This window comes from Diorhabda sublineata, chromosome 6, assembly GCF_026230105.1.
Source record: "Diorhabda sublineata isolate icDioSubl1.1 chromosome 6, icDioSubl1.1, whole genome shotgun sequence".
Lineage (NCBI taxonomy): Eukaryota > Metazoa > Arthropoda > Insecta > Coleoptera > Chrysomelidae > Diorhabda > Diorhabda sublineata.
The window spans coordinates 2,484,279-2,511,596 of record NC_079479.1 but is presented as its reverse complement, the minus strand read 5'-3'; the positions used below and the strand labels follow the sequence as shown (position 1 = coordinate 2,511,596).

The window sequence follows — 27,318 nt, the reverse complement described above, 5'->3', positions numbered from 1 at the left end:
AAACGTTAGTCCTTTTTGATTAACTGTGAAGTTCTGGAATAGTTGGTGATATTCATGCTGAACACACTATTCACACTAGATTAATTATCACAATTACAATGTCTGACGCGTGTTTTGATAATCAAATTATCATCTTCGGAGGTGGTATCGTTGTAATTGTAGTGTAAATAGTGTGTTCAGCAGTCCTTTTAGATAATTAAAAAAAAATCGATATCGTTTATTCAATTTTATTTCAAAAGTTAATTAACCACATTAATAGAGTAATCAAAGTGGGAAATATTTCTCTATTGACTGAATAAGCGCCATTATTAGAGGGTTTCGAAGTTGTGGTGGTAGTTGTTATTAAGGTCCCATTATCTATAAACTCCTGCTGAGATTTTATAATATTTACATTAAGTAATTTATAAACATCTTTAGCACTGTAAAAATCAATATGATTCCATCGTTTGTAATTTATAGGACTTTTAACGGCGTTCGGTAATTCATCCGAGAGTCGTTCGACGTCCTAAAAAACGTTTAAAATAACATACCGGGTGTGTACAAGTTTTGTTTAATCGAAAAAGCGATTTCTGTCGTTTTTCGCGGATTTTTTGATATTACCTCGTATATTATTATTCGAATCTTATAAAAAGACTAAAAGATGATTTACTTATATTAGAGTAAAGATTTTTTTTATTAAAATGACCGCACTTAACGAGATTGTACAACAAGTAAAATACAAAGTTTGTTCTGAAAGTGGTTGGACTGGTTTTTTCCTGAGCTGTGATGCACTAGCTGAACAGTATTCCAGTCCAGGCGATTATGGAGGGTTACAGAAACTGGAAAACTTCGTTAGCAGGGTGCTATTCTGAAATTTCTAATCTTTTTCACTATTTTGAATCCTACTACTTTTAGAACAGACCCTGTAGTGCAAACAAACAAGTAGGGAGGGGAAATAATCAGCTGTTTCTAGTTATTTTTTAAATGTGAGGTTGGTGAAACTGTCGAACTGACATTTGACCAATTGCTTCGTCTGTTTTGGTCCATATTGGATTCTGTTATCTCGTGCGTTCAAAATTTCAATTAAAAATTGATTTTTTCAACGAAATATACTCTCAAATTTAACAAAATGTATTTTTCAGCATTTTCAGTATAAATTCACGATAAGGAAACGATACATTACCTGAACCGAAGCTATAAGATCATTTTGACCATAATATAGAACAATTGGAGCTGAAATTACCGATAAATTATAATCTGGAGGTGTATCAGTATTGTAATGCTTGCGATTTAGTTCGGTTCCATAATCGTATCGTCTAAAATAACCTAAAAATTGATGAAAAAACCTTCCAATTCAATTAATTCGATCATTATTTAAACATGTCACTCGTCTAGTTGCTACCAAAGTAGGGCCCTGATATAAAGTTTGATATACAGTAGAAAAATTGATGAAGTTGTATATTCAAACTACGCGTGAATAATATTAATAATTTACCTGAGGAAATTTGCTGTCCGTAATGAATTAGTGATTTGACAGATGTTCCAGCTGGAGAGTGGGAAGTTTCTACAGCTAGAGTTGACTAAAAACAGTGAAATTTACCTAAATTAAAATTATTTTTCTTTTGTTTAATAAAAAACTTCAAAAATTAAAAAAAATAAATTTAATGAAATCAGGTCATGATGTCCCTGGAGCCGCACCTGCGCGTCCAATCTCATCGCGTCGGCCGCTCTTCACACGTGATCATTATCAACCAATTAGAATATATAAGAGATTAAACAGCTATAGTCACAATTTGTATCGCAAAAAGATTACTTTGCCAATGTTGCCACTACAATTAATTAGAGTAAAGAGTACAAAACAAAACTATTTTGTTTCAATTATGAATTAACTATTTAAATACATCTCGTCCGTTTATGGACAAATTGTATAATTTTTATACCTACTAATAGTATTAAGCAGTGAGGAAATTCGTCGTGAAAATCACAAGATTTTTATAAATTGAGTTGAATACAAATTATATAACATCCAATATTTCTAACAGAATCAACTGGTAATAAAAAATTGGCAACAGCGCGCTCTCTTTTAAATAATTCATATTTTGTGACCGTGGCTGTTTAAGATAATATACGATGATATACGAACTATGACGACAAAATGTGAATGGAGAATAACTTAAATAACAAGTTTTACGATATTAACAATAACTATGGACATATAGCGATAATTAGGAAATGTGCGTGTTGAATTTATTTTTCCAACTTACTCTATCCAGTTGCTGCGAATCAAATCCAAATAAAATAAACCTGGGCAATACGCATAATTCAATCAACGCAGATTTGTTCGAACAGACAAGTTGAGAGATCTTGGATACCAACGAATTGTAGCCTAATACCTCGTGCCAATCTAATCGTTTCATTAGTTTCTACAATAATAAATCCTATATCTATTATAATATCAACATAACTATTCATCTTATAGTTATACGCGATATCTATAATACTTTGTAAAACTGGCAACGTTGTTCTAATGTGATATCAACTTTTCTATCCGGTAAACGTCATTAAACGGAAAAATTTTTGTGGAATGAATCTTAGAGATAACAAAAACAAAACAAAATATTATTATATTAATATTAATTAACACTTTGCCGGTATTATCAGTTCCTGAACTTCATACCTCTAAAGGTTCTAAAATTTTAACTGCAAGTCGAATTAAAGGTGAAGATGTATGGTTCATGAAAGCTACCGGACCCAACGCCGACATCAACGCTATCTTATCATTATATTCCGGTCTCAAAGAAGCCATTGCGAAAAATTGAGTCGTACCTTGTGAAAGACCAACGTAAAACAATTTCTGTTGACCGGTTATATTGAGTATATAGTCAATTTTAGCTGGTAAATCGTAATACCCACAATCTTCAAAACTGAAATTTAGAAAGAAACTTTTTTATTCACAAAAATAAGCATATGCGCACACAACAAATTGACAAATAACGAACGTTTCGCCATCTATCCCAGAGAAGCTGAACCATTTGATTTATGTATTACGATACATAGTTAATTATTCATATTGGCAAGTTGTAGTTACAACCCATCTGTCAAAGAGAAGTTAAAACTATTTTTTCATTACAATAAATAGGATTTTGGAATATTCAAGCTCATTTAGTCGTTAATAATACCTATCCTAACCAACAGAGGGCGGTGGCAATTAAATTTCTCTACTGAATATCATTACCAATAGAATAGACAAGATTTTAAACAGCAATGGTCATAATTTGACAATGGAAGGCTGGCGATGTTGCCAGATTAATTCCAATGAAGGGAAGTGTGGTATTTTCCATAACATGCGCTTAAGAAAAATTGCATTAATTTTCATATTAAATCTACTACAGAGAAAAAATAATATTTAAATAATGTTTGCGGAATCAAACGAACTTAAGTGTTTGCAATGAACTTAAACTAGCCTATCCTAACCGAACACAGATTAAATTAAATAATTATAATAAACATTTAATGAACAGTTCAAGGAAATAAAATTCTTGAAGTAAGACACTATTGAACAAAGTTGATTCAACTGAAATAGTTAGAACAAAACTTCACGACTCAAATAGATGATACATCTGACTGATGGTGACCTGGCAACGTTGCGCTAACTTTCAGCTGATTTATTTCGTGACCGTGGTTGTTCAAGGACTTGGAGAACTGGGTGCAGTGTCGCCAGATGATACATTATTATTAGGTGTTGCTTAAATTTTTGCCAAAGCTTTTCTTTGATGATAATCCCTGATAATTTATAAGAATTCTATTAAGTTTAAAAAAAAAGTGAAAAAAGCTCTATAAAAATGGTTGTAAACATTTTTTACGTTATTCTATTTTTTGGCTGTTATGACCCAAAATATACCGACAGGAGTCAAATTTGAAAAAATGCAGGCAACTTTCTTGTAGAGTTTTTTAAAAGCTTCAATTTTGGTTCAGAACTTTTTTCTATAAAATCCATATTTTTGGAGATATTTGGTAAAATTTTTATAATTTTGAAAGGGGACTGGGAGGCCAAGGAAGCTTTACGGGTGAAAAATTTTTCGGGGAATATCATCTATAATCAAGGACAAGCTTTGGAAAAACTTTCAGTTCATAGTTTCGGAACATTATCTAATTTTTTAATTTAATCAAATGAATTTTGTTTTTTTTTTGTTTTTTGCGCCATCTAATCTTTTTTTTATCTTCACAAATTTATAATAAAACATATTTTTCTACAACATAAATATTTCAACTTAATTTAAAAACAAATCCGATTATTTTAGCAGCTCTACGCTAAAAATTCATCAAGTACACTTGGCAACGTCGATTGGGTTGCTGACAACAAATCGGCGGAACGTATAGAAGAAATAAGTTAGGTTAGGATGATGAAATTATAAGAAAATAATCGTAATTATGAGATTAATATCAAGCTGAAGCATTAGATTTCACAATACATAGTAATCTGCAATTTTATAATGGCGACGAAATACCTGAAATCCCAATAATCGTCTTCTTCGTCTGGATTTAATCTAACATGATACCTGGAGAACATATTTCCCCTATTATTACCCAACCAAACGTCGTATCCGGCCTTAACGAGGTCGAAGCCCAACCCGCGCCCGGGCCCCAAATTAACCCATTCCATAGAACTTCCAGTTACCCCGTGCATAATAAGAACAGCGGGTTTTGATTCGGTATCGAAATGAGGATTGATGCTAGAAGCGTTTCGAATACGATGCATCACAAGGACGTAACCATCTTCAGTGGTAACCCAATGGCTTTCACATTGATAACCGTATTTTCCGGCGAGTTGATTCTAGAATTTGAAATACAACTCAGCTATGGAATGTGTGATTTTTCCGTAGAAATTTATTAATCAATTTTATATTTAGAAGATATCGTCTGTTTTATTTGAGGGTAAATACTCACTATATTCAAATTGGCGTTATCAGCAACGTCCGCTGAGTCTTCTGAATAGAAATTAGTTGTTTCACATTTTGCACAAAAAATTTGAGTAAAATAGAATAATATAAAAATCCGTTTCATGCTTTACGTATTGATTTTAGATAATTATATATTTATTGCGATTTATTTCGATAAACAGCGAAACATTTTGAATTTTTAATTTATCTTATCTGAATTTGAGTGGTTTATACATCAGATTATCATTATTTTAGATTGATTTGAACACAAATTTGGAAAATATACATACATACATAAAATTAATCAAAAGACTAATAGACGTTCTACAATCAATATTTCATTATTACGCACGGCACTCGTACCAAATTAAGAAATGGAAAATAATGTTCACTCCCCGTATAAAGTTCGGTAAACAAACCGTCAGTCCGCGTGGATTCATCATCTCAACTGTTTACTAATGAAAACATCGAATCTTAAATATAAATGCATTTCTATTGGCAGAATATTCCAGCGAGAAAGTCTGCGATAAGCAGTGGCGTCGCTTAGTGAGATTTGTTTGATTCATAAATTTCTGTCTTTAGATTTAGATACACTCATAATAAGAATTGCCGAGGATCAATCACAGAACCGAAAAACGTAGGACAATTTATATAAAAAAAACAGGGCTGCGACCTTAGTCATACAACAAATGGTAGCAGATTATCCAGAATACAATTATACCAGTTTTAAAACATTGCGTCAAGTTTTGTCAGCAACATTATGTTGGGTTATGTGAGGTTATGTTATCTTATGTAAGGTTATGTTGGGTTATGTGAGATTATGTTGAGTTATGTGAGGTTATGTAAGGATATGTTTGGTTATGTAACATTATGTTGAGTTATGTGAAGTTATGTAAGGTTATGTTTGCTTATATGAGGTTATGCTGGGTTATGTGAGGTTATGTTAGGTTATCTAAGGTTATGTTGGGTTATGTGAGGTTATGTTGGGTTATGTGAGATTATGTTGAGTTATGTGAGGTTATGTAAGGTTATGTTTAGTTATGTGAGGTTATGTAAGGATATGTTTGGTTATGTAACATTATGTTGAGTTATGTGAAGTTATGTAAGGTTATGTTTGGTTATATGAGGTTATGTTGGGTTATGTGAGGTTATGTTAGGTTATCTAAGGTTATGTTGGGTTATGTGAGATTATGTTGAGTTATGTGAGGTTATGTAAGGTTATGTTTGGTTATGTAACATTATGTTGAGTTATGTGAAGTTATGTAAGGTTATGTTTGGTTATATGAGGTTATGTTGGGTTATGTTAGGTTATCTAAGGTTATGTTGGGTTATGTGAGATTATGTGAGATAATGTAAGGTTATGTTTGGTTATATGAGGTTATGTTGGGTTATGTGAGGTTATGTTGGGTTATGTGAGATTATGTTGAATTATGTAAGGTTATGTTTGGTTATGTAACATTATGTTGAGTTATGTGAAGTTATGTGAGGTTATGTTATGTTATCTAAGGTTATGTTGGGTTATGTAAGATTATGTTGAGTTATGTGAGGTTATGTTTGGTTATGTAACATTATGTTGAGTTATGTGAAGTTATGTAAGGTTATGTTTGGTTATATGAGGTTATGTTGGGTTATCTAAGGTTATGTAACATTATGTTGAGTTATGTGAAGTTATGTAAGGTTATGTTTGGTTATGTAACATTATGTTGAGTTATGTGAAGTTATGTAAGGTTATGTTTGGTTATATGAGGTTATGTTGGGTTATGTGAGGTTATGTTGAGTTATGTGAGGTTATGTAAGGTTATGTTTGGTTATGTAACATTATGTTGAGTTATGTGAAGTTATGTAAGGTTATGTTTGGTTATATGAGGTTATGTTGGGTTATGGGAGGTTATGTTGAGTTATGTGAGGTTATGTAAGGTTATGTTTGGTTATGTGAAGTTATGTTGGGTTATATGAGGTTATGTTGTTTTATGTTGGATTATGTAAGGTTAAGTTACGCTATATTCTATATTTTCGAATTCTCTTCATAACAAACCTAATTTTCAAAAAGTGCAAACTTCGCAACACGGAAATACCGACATTTTATAAAAATTACTCACCAGTTTTAATTACAAGGATGGAATTTTGTGAATTAAGCACGAAAAATTATCGAATTATTCCATACACATTTTCGCGTATGTTGATTCACGTCTGGTACCCTGTTTAAACCAAACTCCCTTACAACTAAGCACATTTTACTCGTCTATTCACGTTTATAAAGGCGTATAATATCGTCCAATTTATCATGATTCGATTGTTTCTACGCCTATGGTAGATCAAACAAAATTGTCGGCAAGGTTTTCGAACCAGTTTTTATAATCTGCAATTGATATTGGAATAACTATATCAGGTACAGAACAACAGAGAAAAAATCCAAGGATCGAGACAGGCAAAGACACTCTTGGGACATGACAATCTGTTCACTATTTGGCGAGAGCTGAAGGGTAAAAATAATACGGAAAAATGTCGACAAGTTGTTCGAGGTAATTTAATATCTGAAGGGCATGGCGAAAATATTCGGAACTTAATATTTATCAGCTGTGTTTCGCGTTTTCGAAAAAGTTGCGCTAATAGATTGGAAAAAAGATTTCTGGAGCAAAATGCTGCTTGCTTCAATTTTCTTCTCGCTTGAGGCGGTTCGAAGTAACTTTGTAGCCAGAAAACTGAAGCGTTTGGGCAAAACAGAATGTTTATACTCCAGATGAAGGGTGGGCGCTCTTTGTTGGTGCAAAATTGACAGAAGCGAGGTTAGAAAAGCATATTTTGCATATCTTCCTAAAGGGAAACTAGCCAAAGAAGCCCAAGAATCAAGGAATAAAGATTGGAGAGCATACAGGGGAAGTCGCACCAGGAAATCGTCAAAACAAAGTACCCATACCACAGATATGAAGGGCCGCCAGTTTCCTCGGAAGAGGAATACTTTTGAGCACGTTTTGAGTCATCAGATCCACCATGCAATGCGGAAATAATGTGCACTGTGAAGCCATGCGTGTTCTTCTTCGATTTATTGGTTCCAGTGGAGGTTTCCACTTTGATCCTTGTGTTAATTCCTTTTTCATCAGTTATCTCCATCATTTTTCCGTGCCTCGTTTTGTACACCATTGAAATGAAACAAATGCTGATTATTTTAAGTTATTTATTATATCTGTTAACTTTTTAACATTTTCTGTAGTATTGCAATTGATATATTAAATTGTATTATTCTTATTTGGTTAAAAAAGTTCGAATAATTGTTATAAAAAGCTGTTATTCGATATTATTTGATAATATATCTTCTTCCCTCGTTTTGTAATGATTTTGTCTTGTTCGAACTGCTGACTCTGAAAGAAAAATATCACTCGGAATTGTTCCGTAAAATTTTTTTTTTTTTTTCGAAAATAAAATCTTCAACTTTCAAATTAACTCATGCAAGTTTTGATAAAAATCAATATAAATAATAAACGTAAAGTTTGAAATAGATATAAAATTATATACAGGGTGTCCCGCGACGAATTAACACTATCCGTATATGGCAAAATACTTACAATGAAATTTTTACGTTTGAGTTTTCGGATACGATCTTTTTAACTAAAACTTAAATAGAACACCCTATATATTAATACATATTCGAAATCCACGTAAAATTTTAGTATATTTTTGTCTAAAAACTTTTTTCGAAAAATGCATGCTTTTTGAGTTATTAATTTTTTCGTAAAAAATTTCGTAAGTTGTAGACCCTTATAAATTATTTTTTTACTATTATACCCTTAAAGATATGAAAATGATTTCTATTCGGTTGTTTTTAGCAAGGTCAGACGTATTTGAATCTATGTTGAAAAATTTTTCATTTTATACAGGGTGTGTATAAAAAGTGTTCAAAGATTAACTTCGTAAATATCAAATTTCTTTATTTTTTTAAATAGAACCACCCGGTTTTTTCTATTTTAATATATTCGGGGGTAAAAAATGAGGCAAATCATCCTCGATCGGACATTTCAAGTTCTCCCGATAGCCGCACTGCAGATTGGTTGAGCTGTTCGACTAACAGATACCGGTCGTCCAGAATTTGACTCGTCGGCAACAGAGCCCGTTTTTAAGAATTTCTGGTACGTCTTCCCTACCGTTCAACGATTTATCACGTGTTATCAAGACACAAACACTGCTGTCTGAGCATGCTTCGTCTTAATGTATTTCGACAGGGTTGCCAGACTTGAGCGTTGACGGACTTACGCCGATTTTTCGTGAGCGTTTCAGTGTGGATCTGATGTATACGTAAACAAATTGCTTTGTGGAATTACACAGTTAAACAGTAGTAAAATATTTTTCTGTATCTGTACACTCACCTCCATTTTCATTTGTCGTAAAATCTCGTACGCCGAAACCAAGATTTTCCCACGTATTTGAATTCCTTCCAATTCTCAAAATGACATGCTTAACATCGGCAGATCCTGGAACAGTCTCTAGTAGGTTCCGGCAATAAGAAAAAAATTCTGAGCTTCGTACCAAAAAAATTTTTGAAATAAGTAATTTTTTTGAGTGGAAAATTTTATTTATTCGTCAGAGAATTTGATAATATGCTTATTAATCACTACTAAAAGGCACATTGGTACAAAATTTAATATTTTTTCGCGACAAACATCAAAAAAAAATTATTTTTGGATCATTATTTCTCGAATACAGAACGCAATTTCTGACGAAGATCTTTTTTATGTCGACAGAAAAAGGATCTTTGAAAAATTTTGAAAATAGGGGGTCAAAAGTCAAAAAAATCGATTTTTTTGTACATTTTTTGAAAATAACTCGGTTCCTTTGGGTTTTACGCTATTTGTATTTATTATCAATATTTTAGAACATTAAATTTTCTACAACTTTTGTTTCAAAAATTTTTTGATACGATGAATCGTTTCTGACATAGAGAGCGGTTAGAATCCCGTTTAATAAACATTAATGACATTTTTGTTTCGTTATTTTTTTATAATTACTATGAATAACATTTGAATTATAATATAAAATTTACCTTTCTACAATTTTGAAACTACACGAGCAGGTAAGTGCTATTAAATGAACTTATACTTGATTGGAAATAAATAATTGAGCAAAAAATATTTAAATATAATGTAATTGTTGGTAAAAAATTAAAATTACTTATAATTATATATTTAGTAATAATTTATTTTGATCGAGACTACCAGTTGATTTCGAACGGGATTTCAAACCGCCCTCTATCTCAGAAACGATTCACCGTATCAAAAAATTTTTAAAACAAAAGTTGTAGAAAATTTAATATTCTACAATATTGATAATAAATAAAAATAGCGTAAAACTCATAGGAAACGAGTTATTTGCAAAAATGTGCGATTTTCTTGACTTTTAACCCCGAAATTTTAATTTTGAGTTTTGAGAGAAGTTTTAGGATGTCAAATTAACAAGTTTGAACTAGCTGGGTATCTAAATGTCTAACTAAAATGACTGGACTATCTCTTTTATTCGTACAAGACCTCAACGTACATACGCACATTACTTTTATGAAACACCTTGTATATATTCAATATTTCTTACCTCTTGGAATGTTTAAAACTTCATCGAAACTTCTGGGTTCTTTGTCTAATTGAACCATTACATAATCTCTATAATTTTCAGGTAATGCTGCATAAGCTACGAAATAATTGATAATTCATATTATTGGGTTTATACGAGGGTTGTTACTAAAGTTTTGACATAGACAAATAAAAACAAATGTTCAAAATTGGATACGGTTTTATTGTTTATCAAAATATTCTCACTTTTGAGCGCGTTCGAACCAATTGGGTACCTCTAAAACATGTAAAAGCATCGTTGGGTGGCGATTCGATGTTTTGACTGTACAAAAAAGTTTTTGTTTGAACTATTTTTGAAAACTCTTCTTAGTTTGGTTTGACTGATTTTCTCCAAAACTTACGGCAAAACAAATGCTGGTGTACCATTCAGAATTGACAGACTTCGAAGTACTTAGTGCGCCAACAACTTTGTTGAACTTGGCTCGTCTTGAGAAGTCGATTTTTGTTTAGTTTCATCACCAATTGACAAGAGATTTTCATTGGGAGATTGTCAAATTATGCGCTATCCAACGCCAATAAATATTTTTGACAGCCGAATGATGATGCAACGATGATGATGATGACAACTTCTCAAGGTCTCGTGGTCGTTCTGTGATGTGCCCCACGTGTTATATTTTCTCCAAAGTATCTTCAATAACTAGATCTGCATTCTCTTGGTCACTGGATAATAAAATTCCATTTCAATCCAGCTTCAAATTCCCTCATGAATATCTTCCAAGTATTTTTTCCTTTAGCCTAAAAATCCAATCGCTTCGGCAGACGATTTTGACCAAATTTGGATCGTATTCCTCCCAATACCAGTGATTTTTTCAATATTTGAATCCCTTTTTGACATTCTTGAACCATCTTGGCAAGTTTTGTTGAATAGAGGATTGTATTCAACTCGATTTGTTACAGAATCATCATCAACAAAGCCAGTGAAGAAAGTAGCAGCATGCATTGATTGGTTGTCTTCAATATATCTTTACAGGTCTTCGAGACCCATTTTTCTTCGGTCTCCTCTTCTTCCTTGTACCTGCTTCCTCTCCTTTAACGCCCCTTTTTGCAAAATCTTCTTACTCTTTGGGTTTTTGTGTATAATGTTATTTGTACAAATCCAGTTCTTGGTTAGTTCTTGTTTTGGGTCCTTTCAACACCGGTTTTGTTCCTTCAGATTTTGTTAAAACCCATGTTCCAATACCCTTGGTCGTGTTATTGTTTGGTATAATCTAATTTTGGCTGCTCTAGATGACTCCTTTGATTCCTGGTGATTGAAGCTGTTCGTGGTGATGATTGAGGCCTGGTGTTTGCTTCTCGCTATCTCGTCGTTTTAATCCCTTTTCGACCCTAAATTTGTCTGATACAGTTCCATCAGTTCATCATTTATTGTGGGTTCAACATCTTCTTTTCCCATATAAACGGTTTTGTTCCTTGAGATTTTGTTAAAACCCATGTTCCAATACCCTTGGTCGTGTTATTGTTTGGTATAATCTAATTTTGGCTGCTCTAGATGACTCCTTTGATTCCTGGTGATTGAAGCTGTTCGTGGTGATGATTGAGGCCTGGTGTTTGCTTCTCGCTATCTCGTCGTTTTAATCCCTTTTCGACCCTAAATTTGTCTGATACAGTTCCATCAGTTCATCATTTATTGTGGGTTCAACATCTTCTTTTCCCATATAAACGGTTTTGTTCCTTGAGATTTTGTTAAAACCCATGTTCCAATACCCTTGGTCGTGTTATTGTTTGGTATAATCTAATTTTGGCTGCTCTAGATGACTCCTTTGATTCCTGGTGATTGAAGCTGTTCGTGGTGATGATTGAGGCCTGGTGTTTGCTTCTCGCTATCTCGTCGTTTTAATCCCTTTTCGACCCTAAATTTGTCTGATACAGTTCCATCAGTTCATCATTTATTGTGGGTTCAACATCTTCTTTTCCCATATAAACGGTTTTGTTCCTTGAGATTTTGTTAAAACCCATGTTCCAATACCCTTGGTCGTGTTATTGTTTGGTATAATCTAATTTTGGCTGCTCTAGATGACTCCTTTGATTCCTGGTGATTGAAGCTGTTCGTGGTGGTAATTGAGGCCTGGTGTTTGCTTCTCGCTATCTCGTCGTTTTAATCCCTTTTCGACCCTAAATTTGTCTGATACAGTTCCATCAGTTCATCATTTATTGTGGGTTCAACATCTTCTTTTCCCATATAAACGGTTTTGTTCCTTCAGATTTTGTTAAAACCCATGTTCCAATACCCTTGGTCGTGTTATTGTTTGGTATAATCTAATTTTGGCTGCTCTAGATGACTCCTTTGATTCCTGGTGATTGAAGCTGTTCGTGGTGGTAATTGAGGCCTGGTGTTTGCTTCTCGCTATCTCGTCGTTTTAATCCCTTTTCGACCCTAAATTTGTCTGATACAGTTCCATCAGATGTTACAATTATGGTTTCTTTTAAAAAATACCATTAATGTGTTTTGTTCTAGCTTTTAGAATGGAATTTAATCGATAGTTTTTGACGTGCTGACGTAAGTTAAATTGTGGGTTTTTTTTTAAAGATTTCAAAATCGATTATATCATTAATATTAAATTAAAATGTTTAAACCGTAACCTTGTAGAATTTCGCTAAAAACTTCCATATTTGTTTTAATAGACAATTAGATAAGGAAATATATCTTACCGTAGACATAACCTATCACCGAAAGAAACGAAAACAACTCCAATAACTTCATTTAGACCGAACTTCAGTCGTATTGTATGGGAAATAAAGAAAATCGTCTCAGTTGGAGTGGTTTTATACCCAATCTCAGGATAAATACGACATATATTGTCATTAGAGTAAATTTAAATAAAGTGTTGTTTCGATTCCCCACGTTGGCAGCTAAAAATATCGATGCACCTATTTCGAAATTCAAAATATACTCGCGTTTAGATTTTTTCCCAAAGATGCTGAAAGTATCGGGGAAATTAAAATTACACCGAGAAAACTGTACTGAAAAAGTGTTAACCGTAAACGAATTCTCTCTAAAAGGTAATGTGATTCGATATAGCAACAAAGATCACCTGGTTTTTTGGTTAGGTTAGGTTAGGTTAGGTTAGGTTGGCTCTAGAAAATCGAAAAATGGATGGATTTTAATGATCTTGGTTTCAAAATGTTCCATTTTACGGCGGATTTATAAAAAAAATACGAAAATTAAAAAAAAAATATTTTTTACAGTTTCATGAAATTAACTTTTTTGAAATTTTTTTTTCAAAATATTCATTTTTTTATGTAAATTGCGAAAAAAAATATACGAACTTGATTCCACGACGTCAGAAACAGTTACGAAGGATTATATGTAGAAAGTCATTTTTTTGCATTTAAAGTCATGAAACTGTAAAAAATATTTATTTTTTCAGTTTTCGTATTTTTTTTTATAAATCCTCCGTAAAATGGAACATTTTGAGACCAAGATCATTAAAATCCATCCATTTTTCGATTTTCTAGAGCCAAAAAACCAGGTGACCGTGTATTACCCAACAAACTTTTCCATGTCCAGCAATAACTAATGCTGAGTATTTTTGGGCATTATCAGAAAAAAATTAAGCAAATTAACCAAAACGTGATCGTTAATTGACAAAAAAAAAGACGTCAAATGACATGAATTAATAGGAATCGACGCCAATGGACATCAATCAACATAAAATGACAATCGACATAAATCGAGTCCGAAAACTACTTTTTATAAATTAAAATTTTTGTTAATACTTAGACTCTTGCGCTACGAAACATAAAAAAGCTAGATTAAAATGCAAAAAGGTTTATAATTTGTGAAAACTAAATCAGCACGGACTTTAATATAAATAAGAATTATTGAGTTAGTTGAATCAATGAATTATGTTAATTCGATCGCTGAAATTACATCATTCAATTGTAGAATTGCAATGTGTGAATGTTAATGTATTTTTTGTGAATTAAGATTTTAAAAAAACCAACTTTTCCAAATCGAAATATATAATTTGCGAGGACTTTTTTACTTTTTGTGATCTACGTCAAAATTTGACTTGTTCAGGTGATCTACGTCAACATTTGACTTATTCAGGTGATCTACGTCAACATTTGACTTATTCAGGTGATCTACGTCAAAATTTGACTTATTCAGGTGAGTTACGTCAAAATGGTTGCCGTGGGTTGAACAAACGATTTTCTCGTATGTACTCATGTTTAACTTTTTTGGGTTTTTGTTTTTATAGAAGTATGAGACAAGGGAACTTGCACCGTAGAGAGTTGATTGGTATATCAAAACAAGATAAATCACTTCATACCAAGTTTGGTTTATAAACAGACAGTTTCTATATGATATTTTACCAAAAATCAAACGAGATCGAGTCTGGAGTATGTGATAATCGATTTGTGATTCCTAATAAGTCATTTGATGCTAAATCACGGACCGATTGATGTGATTTCACAACAAATTACTTCATACCAAGTTTGGTTTATAAACAGACAGTTTCCATATGATATTTTACCAAAAATCAAACGAGATCGAGTCTGGAGTATGTGATAATCGATTTGTGATTCCTAATAAGTCATTTGATGTTAAATCGCGGACCGATTGATGTGATTTCACAACAAATTACTTCATACCAAGTTTGGTTTATAAACAGACAGTTTCTCTATGATATTTCACCAAAAATCACACTAGATCGAGTCTGGAGTATGTGATAATCGATTTGTGATTCCTAATAAGTCATTTGATGCTAAATCGCGGACCGATTGATGTGATTTCACAACAAATTACTTCATACCAAGTTTGGTTTATAAACAGACAGTTTCCATATGATATTTCACCAAAAATCAAACGAGATCGAGTCTGGAGCATGTGATAATCGATTTGTGATTCCTAATAAGTCATTTGATGCTAAATCACGGACCGATTGATGTGATTTCACAACAAATTACATCATACCAAGTTTGGTTTATAAACAGACAGTTTCCATATGATATTTCACCAAAAATCAAACGAGATCGAGTCTGGAGTATGTGATAATCGATTTGTGATTCCTAATAAGTCATTTGATGCTAAATCACGGACCGATTGTTGTGATTTCACAACAAATTACTTCATACCAAGTTTGGTTTATAAACAGACAGTTTCCATATGATATTTCACCAAAAATCAAACGAGATCGAGTCTGGAGAATGTGATAATCGATTTGTGATTCCTAATAAGTCATTTGATGTTAAATCGCGGACCGATTGATGTGATTTCACAACAAATTACTTCATACCAAGTTTGGTTTATAAACAGACAGTTTCCATATGATATTTCACCAAAAATCAAACGAGATCGAGTCTGGAGTATGTGATAATCGATTTGTGATTCCTAATAAGTCATTTGATGTTAAATCGCGAACCGATTGATGTGATTTCACAACAGATTACTTCATACCAAGTTTGGTTTATAAACAGACAGTTTCCATATGATATTTCACCAAAAATCAAACGTGATCGAGTCTGGAGTATGTGACAATCGATTTGTGATTCCTAATAAGTCATTTGATGCTAAATCGCGGACCGATTGATGTGATTTCACAACAAATTACTTCATACCAAGTTTGGTTTATAAACAGACAGTTTCCATATGATATTTCACCAAAAATCAAACGAGATCGAGTCTGGAGTATGTGATAATCGATTTGTGATTCCTAATAAGTCATTTGATGCTAAATCACGGACCGATTGTTGTGATTTCACAACAAATTACTTCATACCAAGTTTGGTTTATAAACAGACAGTTTCCATATGATATTTCACCAAAAATCAAACGAGATCGAGTCTGGAGTATGTGATAATCGATTTGTGATTCCTAATAAGTCATTTGATGCTAAATCACGGACCGATTGTTGTGATTTCACAACAAATTACTTCATACCAAGTTTGGTTTATAAACAGACAGTTTCCATATGATATTTCACCAAAAATCAAACGAGATCGAGTCTGGAGTATGTGACAATCGATTTGTGATTCCTAATAAGTCATTTGATGTTAAATCGCGGACCGATTGATGTGATTTCACAACAAATTACTTCATACCAAGTTTGGTTTATAAACAGACAGTTTCCATATGATATTTCAATAAAAATCAAACGAGATCGAGTCTGGAGCATGTGATAATCGATTTGTGATTCCTAATAAGTCATTTGATGTTAAATCGCGGACCGATTGATGTGATTTCACAACAAATTACTTCATACCAAGTTTGGTTTATAAACAGACAGTTTCCATATGATATTTCACCAAAAATCAAACGTGATCGAGTCTGGAGTATGTGACAATCGATTTGTGATTCCTAATAAGTCATTTGATGTTAAATCGCGGACCGATTGATGTGATTTCACAACAAATTACTTCATACCAAGTTTGGTTTATAAACAGACAGTTTCCATATGATATTTCAATAAAAATCAAACGAGATCGAGTCTGGAGCATGTGATAATCGATTTGTGATTCCTAATAAGTCATTTGATGTTAAATCGCGGACCGATTGATGTGATTTCACAACAAATTACTTCATACCAAGTTTGGTTTATAAACAGACAGTTTCCATATGATATTTCACCAAAAATCAAACGAGATCGAGTCTGGAGAATGTGATAATCGATTTGTGATTCCTAATAAGTCATTTGATGTTAAATCGCGGACCGATTGATGTGATTTCACAACAAATTACTTCATACCAAGTTTGGTTTATAAACAGACAGTTTCCATATGATATTTCACCAAAAATCAAACGAGATCGAGTCTGGAGCATGTGATAATCGATTTGTGATTCCTAATAAGTCATTTGATGTTAAATCGCGGACCGATTGATGTAATTTCACAGTAAATTACTTCATACCAAGTTTGGTTTATAAACAGACAGTTTCTCTATGATATTTCACCAAAAATCACACTAGATCGAGTCTGGAGCATGTGATAATCGATTTGTGATTCCTAATAAGTCATTTGATGCTAAATCAGCCTAATATAGTGACCGAAGAAAATCGTTTAGAGTTAAATCGGGATTAAACGATAATAGATCCTTCATTTTGTATGAAAAAATCACTAGATTTCTAATCGGGATTATGTAATGATCGATTTATATTTTGTTGTGAAAAATGCGAGACTTGCGAATCGATTGCGATGAGTGTAGATTTTGTGTATTATATATCAAACTTCTAGTATATTTTAATCAAAATTGCAATGAGTTCGGTGAAAATTAAACTGTGTCTCTATTGGTATGCTCTACATATGCTTAACTGACGTAAAAAAGATCGATTGGGGGATTTTAAGGGTAGATATTTGTCACATTGTCAATTCAGTTTCCACGTGATCCAAATAGGCAAGTATTGTGAGTTTATTACGTTATACAGAACGTCCCGGAAAACTAAATGAAATTTTTCAAATTCAATTACACGTACATGTTTTTTTTCAATAAAAATGACTTCCCTGTAACTTATTTTTGAATTAAAGTAGAAGAAAACAAAATTTGCGCGAATTTTTTTCGAAATTTTATTAAAAAATTACATAATTTCGATCTACCAATAGGAACGTTAGCCGAGTCACTAGCCATTGAACTATCGTAGCTTTTTTACATTTTAAATTTATAAAATCAAATTAATTTTATTAAAAATACGATTAAAGATAAAATAAACGTAAATTAGAATAATCAGCTGATCGAATTATTGACGTAAGTACGGATTGAATGAATAAAAAATGATTACGAAGTAAATTTTATTTTTTTTTTAAATATTTTACATTCATAATTAAGCTTGGTTATTATACAGTCCATCAATGTTTTCAAATCCATCATCTATATCCGTTGCGACTGGTTTATCTTTAAAAAAAATATAAATACTACTATAATAATTGTATGGTCCATTTTTATGAATAAGAGAGTAATAAAATGATGAAGCATTCGTAATCCACAGTCAAATCACTTCTTTTAGTACACAGTTAAAAATTTTTTCGAGTTATACCCCGAGTAGTTTTGTATGGAATTAGCTGAAGGTAAAAAATGCAATTTTTTTAAAAATATTTTATTTTCCCACACGCTATGTATATAGGAATAATATTTGATTTTCAAACAACGTTCGTAAAGAATAATTTTGATATAAAAACTTTCTCTTCTCCTTTGATCGTATGATTTACGACCGCCACTACAAACATTCTTAAAAACGGGCTCTGTTGCCGACGCGCTTCGTTCTCAACGACCTCCACCTTATGCAAGATGGAGCTTCGCCGTACTAAGCAGACGAGGTCATGTGACTTAACACCCCGTGATTTCTTCCAGTGGAGCTTCAAGTATTTTCGGTTTTTGGCCTGTCCAAACCATTTTATATTCATTGGGAAACTGTATCATTGAAAATATTCATCGAATATCAAGGGCGTGCTTCTGAATATTACAAGGGGATACCGGAAAGTTTGCGAAGAGACCAGAAAAATGAACCGATTGTTCATGATTTATGTAATTCGAATTTTTCCAGTATTTTTGAATATCAAAATAATACTTACCATAGTTTAAAAATGTCAGTATGAAAGGTGGTACTTCCTCCGCATCTATCATAGATTCAGATCTTCCTACTCTAGGGAAGACGCTCATTTTTTTGTAACCTAATATTGGAATTTATTTTAAAAAAATTACAAATATTGATATTATTTATATGAAATTTGAGTCTGTGTTTCGGAAATTAGAATACAATTTTTTTTTAAATTACATGTACAGTTTGAATGTGATTGCTTAGGGATTGTGGCAACGAAATACCAAACTTTACAAACTATAAATATTTTATCAAAATTTGTGACATTACACAAAATATTTAATTCGTATTAGACAAAAAACAATTCGATTTATTGAATTTTGTCGATATACTTTTGTTTTTGAAATTAAAATACGTCCGATTAAATGTTAGGTTAGTTTAGGTCGGTATATAATTATCGGAAAGCTATAGAGAAATATTGGGAATCTCGAGCAATCTTAGTTGACATATCGAAGGCTTTTGACATTGTTTGGCATGCCAAACTCTTTGGAGTATTGCTCGCAGACATTGTTTGGCTAGATATATGACTTGTATGTACAGTTTGAATGTGATTGTTGTGGGATTGTGGCAACGAAATACCAAACTTTACAAACTATAAATATTTTATCAAAATTAGTGAAATTACACAAAATATTTAATTCGTATTAGACAAAAAACAATTCGATTTATTGAATTTTGTCGATATACTTTTGTTTTTGAAATTAAAATACGTCCGATTAAATGTTAGGTTAGTTTAGGTCGGTATATAATTATTGGAAAGCTATAGAGATCTATTGGGAATCTCGAGCAATCTTACTTGACATATCGAAGGCTTTTGACATTGTTTGGCATGCCAAACTCTTTGGAGTATTGCTCGCAGACATTGTTTGGCTAGATATATGACTTGTATGTACAGTTTGAATGTGATTGTTGTGGGATTGTGGCAACGAAATACCAAACTTTACAAACTATAAATATTTTATCAAAATTAGTGAAATTACACAAAATATTTAATTCGTATTAGACAAAAAACAATTCGATTTATTGAATTTTGTCGATATACTTTTGTTTTTGAAATTAAAATACGTCCGATTAAATGTTAGGTTAGTTTAGGTCGGTATATAATTATCGGAAAGCTATAGAGAAATATTGGGAATCTCGAGCAATCTTAGTTGACATATCGAAGGCTTTTGACATTGTTTGGCATGCCAAACTCTTTGGAGTATTGCACGCAGACATTGTTTGGCTAGATATATGACTTGTATGTACAGTTTGAATGTGATTGTTGTGGGATTGTGGCAACGAAATACCAAACTTTACAAACTATAAATATTTTATCAAAATTAGTGAAATTACACAAAATATTTAATTCGTATTAGACAAAAAACAATTCGATTTATTGAATTTTGTCGATATACTTTTGTTTTTGAAATTAAAATACGTCCGATTAAATGTTAGGTTAGTTTAGGTCGGTATATAATTATCGGAAAGCTATAGAGAAATATTGGGAATCTCGAGCAATCTTAGTTGACATATCGAAGGCTTTTGACATTGTTTGGCATGCCAAACTCTTTGGAGTATTGCTCGCAGACATTGTTTGGCTAGATATATGACTTGTATGTACAGTTTGAATGTGATTGTTGTGGGATTGTGGCAACGAAATACCAAACTTTACAAACTATAAATATTTTATCAAAATTAGTGAAATTACACAAAATATTTAATTCGTATTAGACAAAAAACAATTCGATTTATTGAATTTTGTCGATATACTTTTGTTTTTGAAATTAAAATACGTCCGATTAAATGTTAGGTTAGTTTAGGTCGGTATATAATTATCGGAAAGCTATAGAGAAATATTGGGAATCTCGAGCAATCTTAGTTGACATATCGAAGGCTTTTGACATTGTTTGGCATGCCAAACTCTTTGGAGTATTGCTCGCAGACATTGTTTGGCTAGATATATGACTTGTATGTACAGTTTGAATGTGATTGTTGTGGGATTGTGGCAACGAAATACCAAACTTTACAAACTATAAATATTTTATCAAAATTAGTGAAATTACACAAAATATTTAATTCGTATTAGACAAAAAACAATTCGATTTATTGAATTTTGTCGATATACTTTTGTTTTTGAAATTAAAATACGTCCGATTAAATGTTAGGTTAGTTTAGGTCGGTATATAATTATTGGAAAGCTATAGAGATCTATTGGGAATCTCGAGCAATCTTACTTGACATATCGAAGGCTTTTGACATTGTTTGGCATGCCAAACTCTTTGGAGTATTGCTCGCAGACATTGTTTGGCTAGATATATGACTTGTATGTACAGTTTGAATGTGATTGTTGTGGGATTGTGGCAACGAAATACCAAACTTTACAAACTATAAATATTTTATCAAAATTAGTGAAATTACACAAAATATTTAATTCGTATTAGACAAAAAACAATTCGATTTATTGAATTTTGTCGATATACTTTTGTTTTTGAAATTAAAATACGTCCGATTAAATGTTAGGTTAGTTTAGGTCGGTATATAATTATCGGAAAGCTATAGAGAAATATTGGGAATCTCGAGCAATCTTAGTTGACATATCGAAGGCTTTTGACATTGTTTGGCATGCCAAACTCTTTGGAGTATTGCACGCAGACATTGTTTGGCTAGATATATGACTTGTATGTACAGTTTGAATGTGATTGTTGTGGGATTGTGGCAACGAAATACCAAACTTTACAAACTATAAATATTTTATCAAAATTAGTGAAATTACACAAAATATTTAATTCGTATTAGACAAAAAACAATTCGATTTATTGAATTTTGTCGATATACTTTTGTTTTTGAAATTAAAATACGTCCGATTAAATGTTAGGTTAGTTTAGGTCGGTATATAATTATCGGAAAGCTATAGAGAAATATTGGGAATCTCGAGCAATCTTAGTTGACATATCGAAGGCTTTTGACATTGTTTGGCATGCCAAACTCTTTGGAGTATTGCACGCAGACATTGTTTGGCTAGATATATGACTTGTATGTACAGTTTGAATGTGATTGTTGTGGGATTGTGGCAACGAAATACCAAACTTTACAAACTATAAATATTTTATCAAAATTAGTGAAATTACACAAAATATTTAATTCGTATTAGACAAAAAACAATTCGATTTATTGAATTTTGTCGATATACTTTTGTTTTTGAAATTAAAATACGTCCGATTAAATGTTAGGTTAGTTTAGGTCGGTATATAATTATCGGAAAGCTATAGAGAAATATTGGGAATCTCGAGCAATCTTAGTTGACATATCGAAGGCTTTTGACATTGTTTGGCATGCCAAACTCTTTGGAGTATTGCTCGCAGACATTGTTTGGCTAGATATATGACTTGTATGTACAGTTTGAATGTGATTGTTGTGGGATTGTGGCAACGAAATACCAAACTTTACAAACTATAAATATTTTATCAAAATTAGTGAAATTACACAAAATATTTAATTCGTATTAGACAAAAAACAATTCGATTTATTGAATTTTGTCGATATACTTTTGTTTTTGAAATTAAAATACGTCCGATTAAATGTTAGGTTAGTTTAGGTCGGTATATAATTATTGGAAAGCTATAGAGATCTATTGGGAATCTCGAGCAATCTTACTTGACATATCGAAGGCTTTTGACATTGTTTGGCATGCCAAACTCTTTGGAGTATTGCTCGCAGACATTGTTTGGCTAGATATATGACTTGTATGTACAGTTTGAATGTGATTGTTGTGGGATTGTGGCAACGAAATACCAAACTTTACAAACTATAAATATTTTATCAAAATTAGTGAAATTACACAAAATATTTAATTCGTATTAGACAAAAAACAATTCGATTTATTGAATTTTGTCGATATACTTTTGTTTTTGAAATTAAAATACGTCCGATTAAATGTTAGGTTAGTTTAGGTCGGTATATAATTATCGGAAAGCTATAGAGAAATATTGGGAATCTCGAGCAATCTTAGTTGACATATCGAAGGCTTTTGACATTGTTTGGCATGCCAAACTCTTTGGAGTATTGCACGCAGACATTGTTTGGCTAGATATATGACTTGTATGTACAGTTTGAATGTGATTGTTGTGGGATTGTGGCAACGAAATACCAAACTTTACAAACTATAAATATTTTATCAAAATTAGTGAAATTACACAAAATATTTAATTCGTATTAGACAAAAAACAATTCGATTTATTGAATTTTGTCGATATACTTTTGTTTTTGAAATTAAAATACGTCCGATTAAATGTTAGGTTAGTTTAGGTCGGTATATAATTATCGGAAAGCTATAGAGAAATATTGGGAATCTCGAGCAATCTTAGTTGACATATCGAAGGCTTTTGACATTGTTTGGCATGCCAAACTCTTTGGAGTATTGCACGCAGACATTGTTTGGCTAGATATATGACTTGTATGTACAGTTTGAATGTGATTGTTGTGGGATTGTGGCAACGAAATACCAAACTTTACAAACTATAAATATTTTATCAAAATTAGTGAAATTACACAAAATATTTAATTCGTATTAGACAAAAAACAATTCGATTTATTGAATTTTGTCGATATACTTTTGTTTTTGAAATTAAAATACGTCCGATTAAATGTTAGGTTAGTTTAGGTCGGTATATAATTATCGGAAAGCTATAGAGAAATATTGGGAATCTCGAGCAATCTTAGTTGACATATCGAAGGCTTTTGACATTGTTTGGCATGCCAAACTCTTTGGAGTATTGCTCGCAGACATTGTTTGGCTAGATATATGACTTGTATGTACAGTTTGAATGTGATTGTTGTGGGATTGTGGCAACGAAATACCAAACTTTACAAACTATAAATATTTTATCAAAATTAGTGAAATTACACAAAATATTTAATTCGTATTAGACAAAAAACAATTCGATTTATTGAATTTTGTCGATATACTTTTGTTTTTGAAATTAAAATACGTCCGATTAAATGTTAGGTTAGTTTAGGTCGGTATATAATTATTGGAAAGCTATAGAGATCTATTGGGAATCTCGAGCAATCTTACTTGACATATCGAAGGCTTTTGACATTGTTTGGCATGCCAAACTCTTTGGAGTATTGCTCGCAGACATTGTTTGGCTAGATATATGACTTGTATGTACAGTTTGAATGTGATTGTTGTGGGATTGTGGCAACGAAATACCAAACTTTACAAACTATAAATATTTTATCAAAATTAGTGAAATTACACAAAATATTTAATTCGTATTAGACAAAAAACAATTCGATTTATTGAATTTTGTCGATATACTTTTGTTTTTGAAATTAAAATACGTCCGATTAAATGTTAGGTTAGTTTAGGTCGGTATATAATTATCGGAAAGCTATAGAGAAATATTGGGAATCTCGAGCAATCTTAGTTGACATATCGAAGGCTTTTGACATTGTTTGGCATGCCAAACTCTTTGGAGTATTGCACGCAGACATTGTTTGGCTAGATATATGACTTGTATGTACAGTTTGAATGTGATTGTTGTGGGATTGTGGCAACGAAATACCAAACTTTACAAACTATAAATATTTTATCAAAATTTGTGACATTACACAAAATATTTAATTCATATTAGACAAAAAACAATTCGATTTATTGAATTTTGTCGATATACTTTTGTTTTTGAAATTAAAATACGTCCGATTAAATGTTAGGTTAGTTTAGGTCGGTATATAATTATTGGAAAGCTATAGAGATCTATTGGGAATCTCGAGAAATCTTACTTGACATATCGAAGGCTTTTGACATTGTTTGGCATGCCAAACTCTTTGGAGTATTGCTCGCAGACATTGTTTGGCTAGATATATGACTTGTATGTACAGTTTGAATGTGATTGTTGTGGGATTGTGGCAACGAAATACCAAACTTTACAAACTATAAATATTTTATCAAAATTAGTGAAATTACACAAAATATTTAATTCGTATTAGACAAAAAACAATTCGATTTATTGAATTTTGTCGATATACTTTTGTTTTTGAAATTAAAATACGTCCGATTAAATGTTAGGTTAGTTTAGGTCGGTATATAATTATTGGAAAGCTATAGAGATCTATTGGGAATCTCGAGCAATCTTACTTGACATATCGAAGGCTTTTGACATTGTTTGGCATGCCAAACTCTTTGGAGTATTGCTCGCACATTTGGAGCCACGGCAGATACGTCTCCGACCAGAAGACGTGGATCATGGACACCGAGTTCGTCTGCAGATGTCCAAAACGTCCATTTATCGAGAGTTATTTCTTTAAAAAAGTACAAGCTACTAAGGCACGTCTTTCTACAGCCTATAGAAGTTCAAGATCAATATCCGTAGGCATCTCGAGTCTAATAAGGTTTGCCCTCTTGAATTTGTTTTGTTATTTGATTGCCACAATCCCACAACAATCAGTTCATTGCCAAGATGGCAAAGACGTTCGAATTTACAGTATAAAATGGCAAAAACTAAGAAGACATATTTTTCTATGTTGAATTCGAAAATATAGACCATGGAAATAATTTGATATTGATAAAATACAGACTCTGTTTAAATACCTCTAAGATTTGGTGGAACTGCTCTTTCAACTCTCAAAATTCCGTTCATTCCATGAGGATAGTTTTTCATCTCTAAAAAAGTCGAAAAAAAAATGTTTTGTAATCAAAGAAATGGAAAGATGGAAATTTCGATTTTGATCTATACAATAGTTTGAATTGCTTTGTTTTTATCGTACTTTTTCGTATCAAAAACACTCTTCTTATTCTACTCGGTTCATCCATGTACCTCTTCAGATGTCTTCCACCCTTTTTCCATAACTTTCTACCCCTAGCAAATTCCATATCCTTTGAAGTGTTTCAGTTCTTCGATATTCGGCGTAACTTCCGCAGTATGTTGCAACAAAACAAACCTGTTTCCGGTTAACTAAACCTTGTAAAACCTAATAAATTCCCACAAAGTTACAACTATATACATCGACATTGAAATCTCAATTATCTGGAACGATTTCTAAGTAGTTTAAACCTTCAAAATTCCACCAGACACACGATAAGACTTTCCATGTTGGAGTTGTTTAAATAAATCCGTGCTTCAACGCAAGTATCGATCAAAACAACTTTGATAGATCCCGTCTAATGATTTTCAATTGCGATGTTTTCTTAAGAGAGTTCGAGGGAGTTCGATAATCAGTTTTTCACTCATCCTACGCAGCTGGACGACCTGGGAACGAACAATCTTCAAATCTACATTATTAAAACGATTAAACCAAAGCTGGGTCATCAATTGTGTCTTTCCTTTCAATTCCCAGTAGTTTCCTTGCTGTGACGGTTGCTTCAAGCTTTTATTTACGAAGTACATGATAAGATGGTTCTAGAACTACTTGGTCTGACCTAGAGATGGCGGTATGTTTCAAGTTTGAAGACATCATTTAGTATTTGTTTGGCAGCCTTCAATAATTGGTCAATATAAAAGCTGAACTAGATTCTAGTCTGGATGAGTCCGCTCCTTCTTTATCCAGTACGACCTGCGAAGACCAGCATCGTAGTGGTCGACCAAATGAGGTGACGATTCCAAAAATCTTGAAGAGAGTCCACAAAGCGGTGCTGTGGTGTGTGCGTGAGCTAGCAAACATAGAAAAAGCTGTGGTCAAGGTGATTGCTGCGTTTGCTCAGAATGGAACAAAAACAACGTCGTGAAGAAGTTTCCATCGAGTTTTTGGGCAATTTTCCACGGGAATAAAGCCAAATTTTTGCGCTGTTTCCTAATCGTGGATTTAACACTTCACAATGGAATTAAACAGCGAGAAACGTTTCCGAAGAAGACATCTGCAGTCGTCGGTTTTTTGAAATTATGATATTTGTTTATAAATTCAACAATACTTCAAACCACTTATTTTATTATAGCTTATTAAAAAGTTTGTTATCCTCTTTATTTATATTATTTTTGTTGTTTTTTCAATTTGTTTTTGTATGTAAAAAACACGAAAACAACTTTATTATTATCAATACTTACCAATTAGAGAAAAAAATGATAAAATCGTATATAAATAAATAATAAAAACAAATTTCATCGTGCAAATAGTTTTCGACAAATGACTAAACGTGAACTGGAAAAAGGAACGGAATTTTCTTTCTTTTAAAGAAAAATGAAGGCCAATTTAAATCTCAAAATAGTACCTAAGGGTGATTGAATTAACTCTAATTTGAAATAGAAACTAGTTCTAATTTCAATTAGAGCTAAT

General features: G+C 32.2%; 2 protein-coding genes across 4 annotated transcripts in view; both read right to left on the bottom strand.

Moving 5' to 3' along the window:
- Positions 1 to 211: 211 nt before the first annotated feature.
- On the bottom strand, positions 212 to 5,369 carry LOC130445625 (lipase 3-like). The gene is made up of 7 exons (XM_056781359.1): positions 4,927 to 5,369; positions 4,488 to 4,813; positions 2,657 to 2,903; positions 2,244 to 2,402; positions 1,475 to 1,559; positions 1,163 to 1,305; positions 212 to 505 (listed from the first exon to the last, which is right to left on the bottom strand). Exons 1-7 carry the CDS (start codon positions 5,041 to 5,043, stop codon positions 233 to 235), a joined length of 1,350 nt encoding a protein of 449 aa, XP_056637337.1. The 5' UTR covers positions 5,044 to 5,369; the 3' UTR covers positions 212 to 232.
- Positions 5,370 to 8,126: 2,757 nt separating this feature from the next.
- Positions 8,127 to 27,318, bottom strand: part of LOC130446035 (uncharacterized) — a 30,534-nt gene continuing 11,342 nt past the window's right edge. The window contains exons 1-6 of one of the 3 annotated variants that reach the window (XM_056782016.1): positions 27,090 to 27,162; positions 25,640 to 25,711; positions 19,040 to 19,138; positions 10,497 to 10,592; positions 9,281 to 9,397; positions 8,127 to 8,278 (exon numbers count right to left, since the gene is read on the bottom strand). In XM_056782016.1, coding sequence (XP_056637994.1) covers positions 8,205 to 8,278; positions 9,281 to 9,397; positions 10,497 to 10,592; positions 19,040 to 19,138; positions 25,640 to 25,711; positions 27,090 to 27,147 — 516 coding nt within the window. In that variant the 5' untranslated portion in view covers positions 27,148 to 27,162 and the 3' untranslated portion in view covers positions 8,127 to 8,204. Of the gene's footprint in view, positions 8,279 to 9,280; positions 9,398 to 10,496; positions 10,593 to 19,039; positions 19,139 to 25,639; positions 25,712 to 27,089; positions 27,163 to 27,318 lie in introns of those variants that run through there. The other 2 variants (XM_056782017.1, XM_056782018.1) reach the window with 2 other exon arrangements.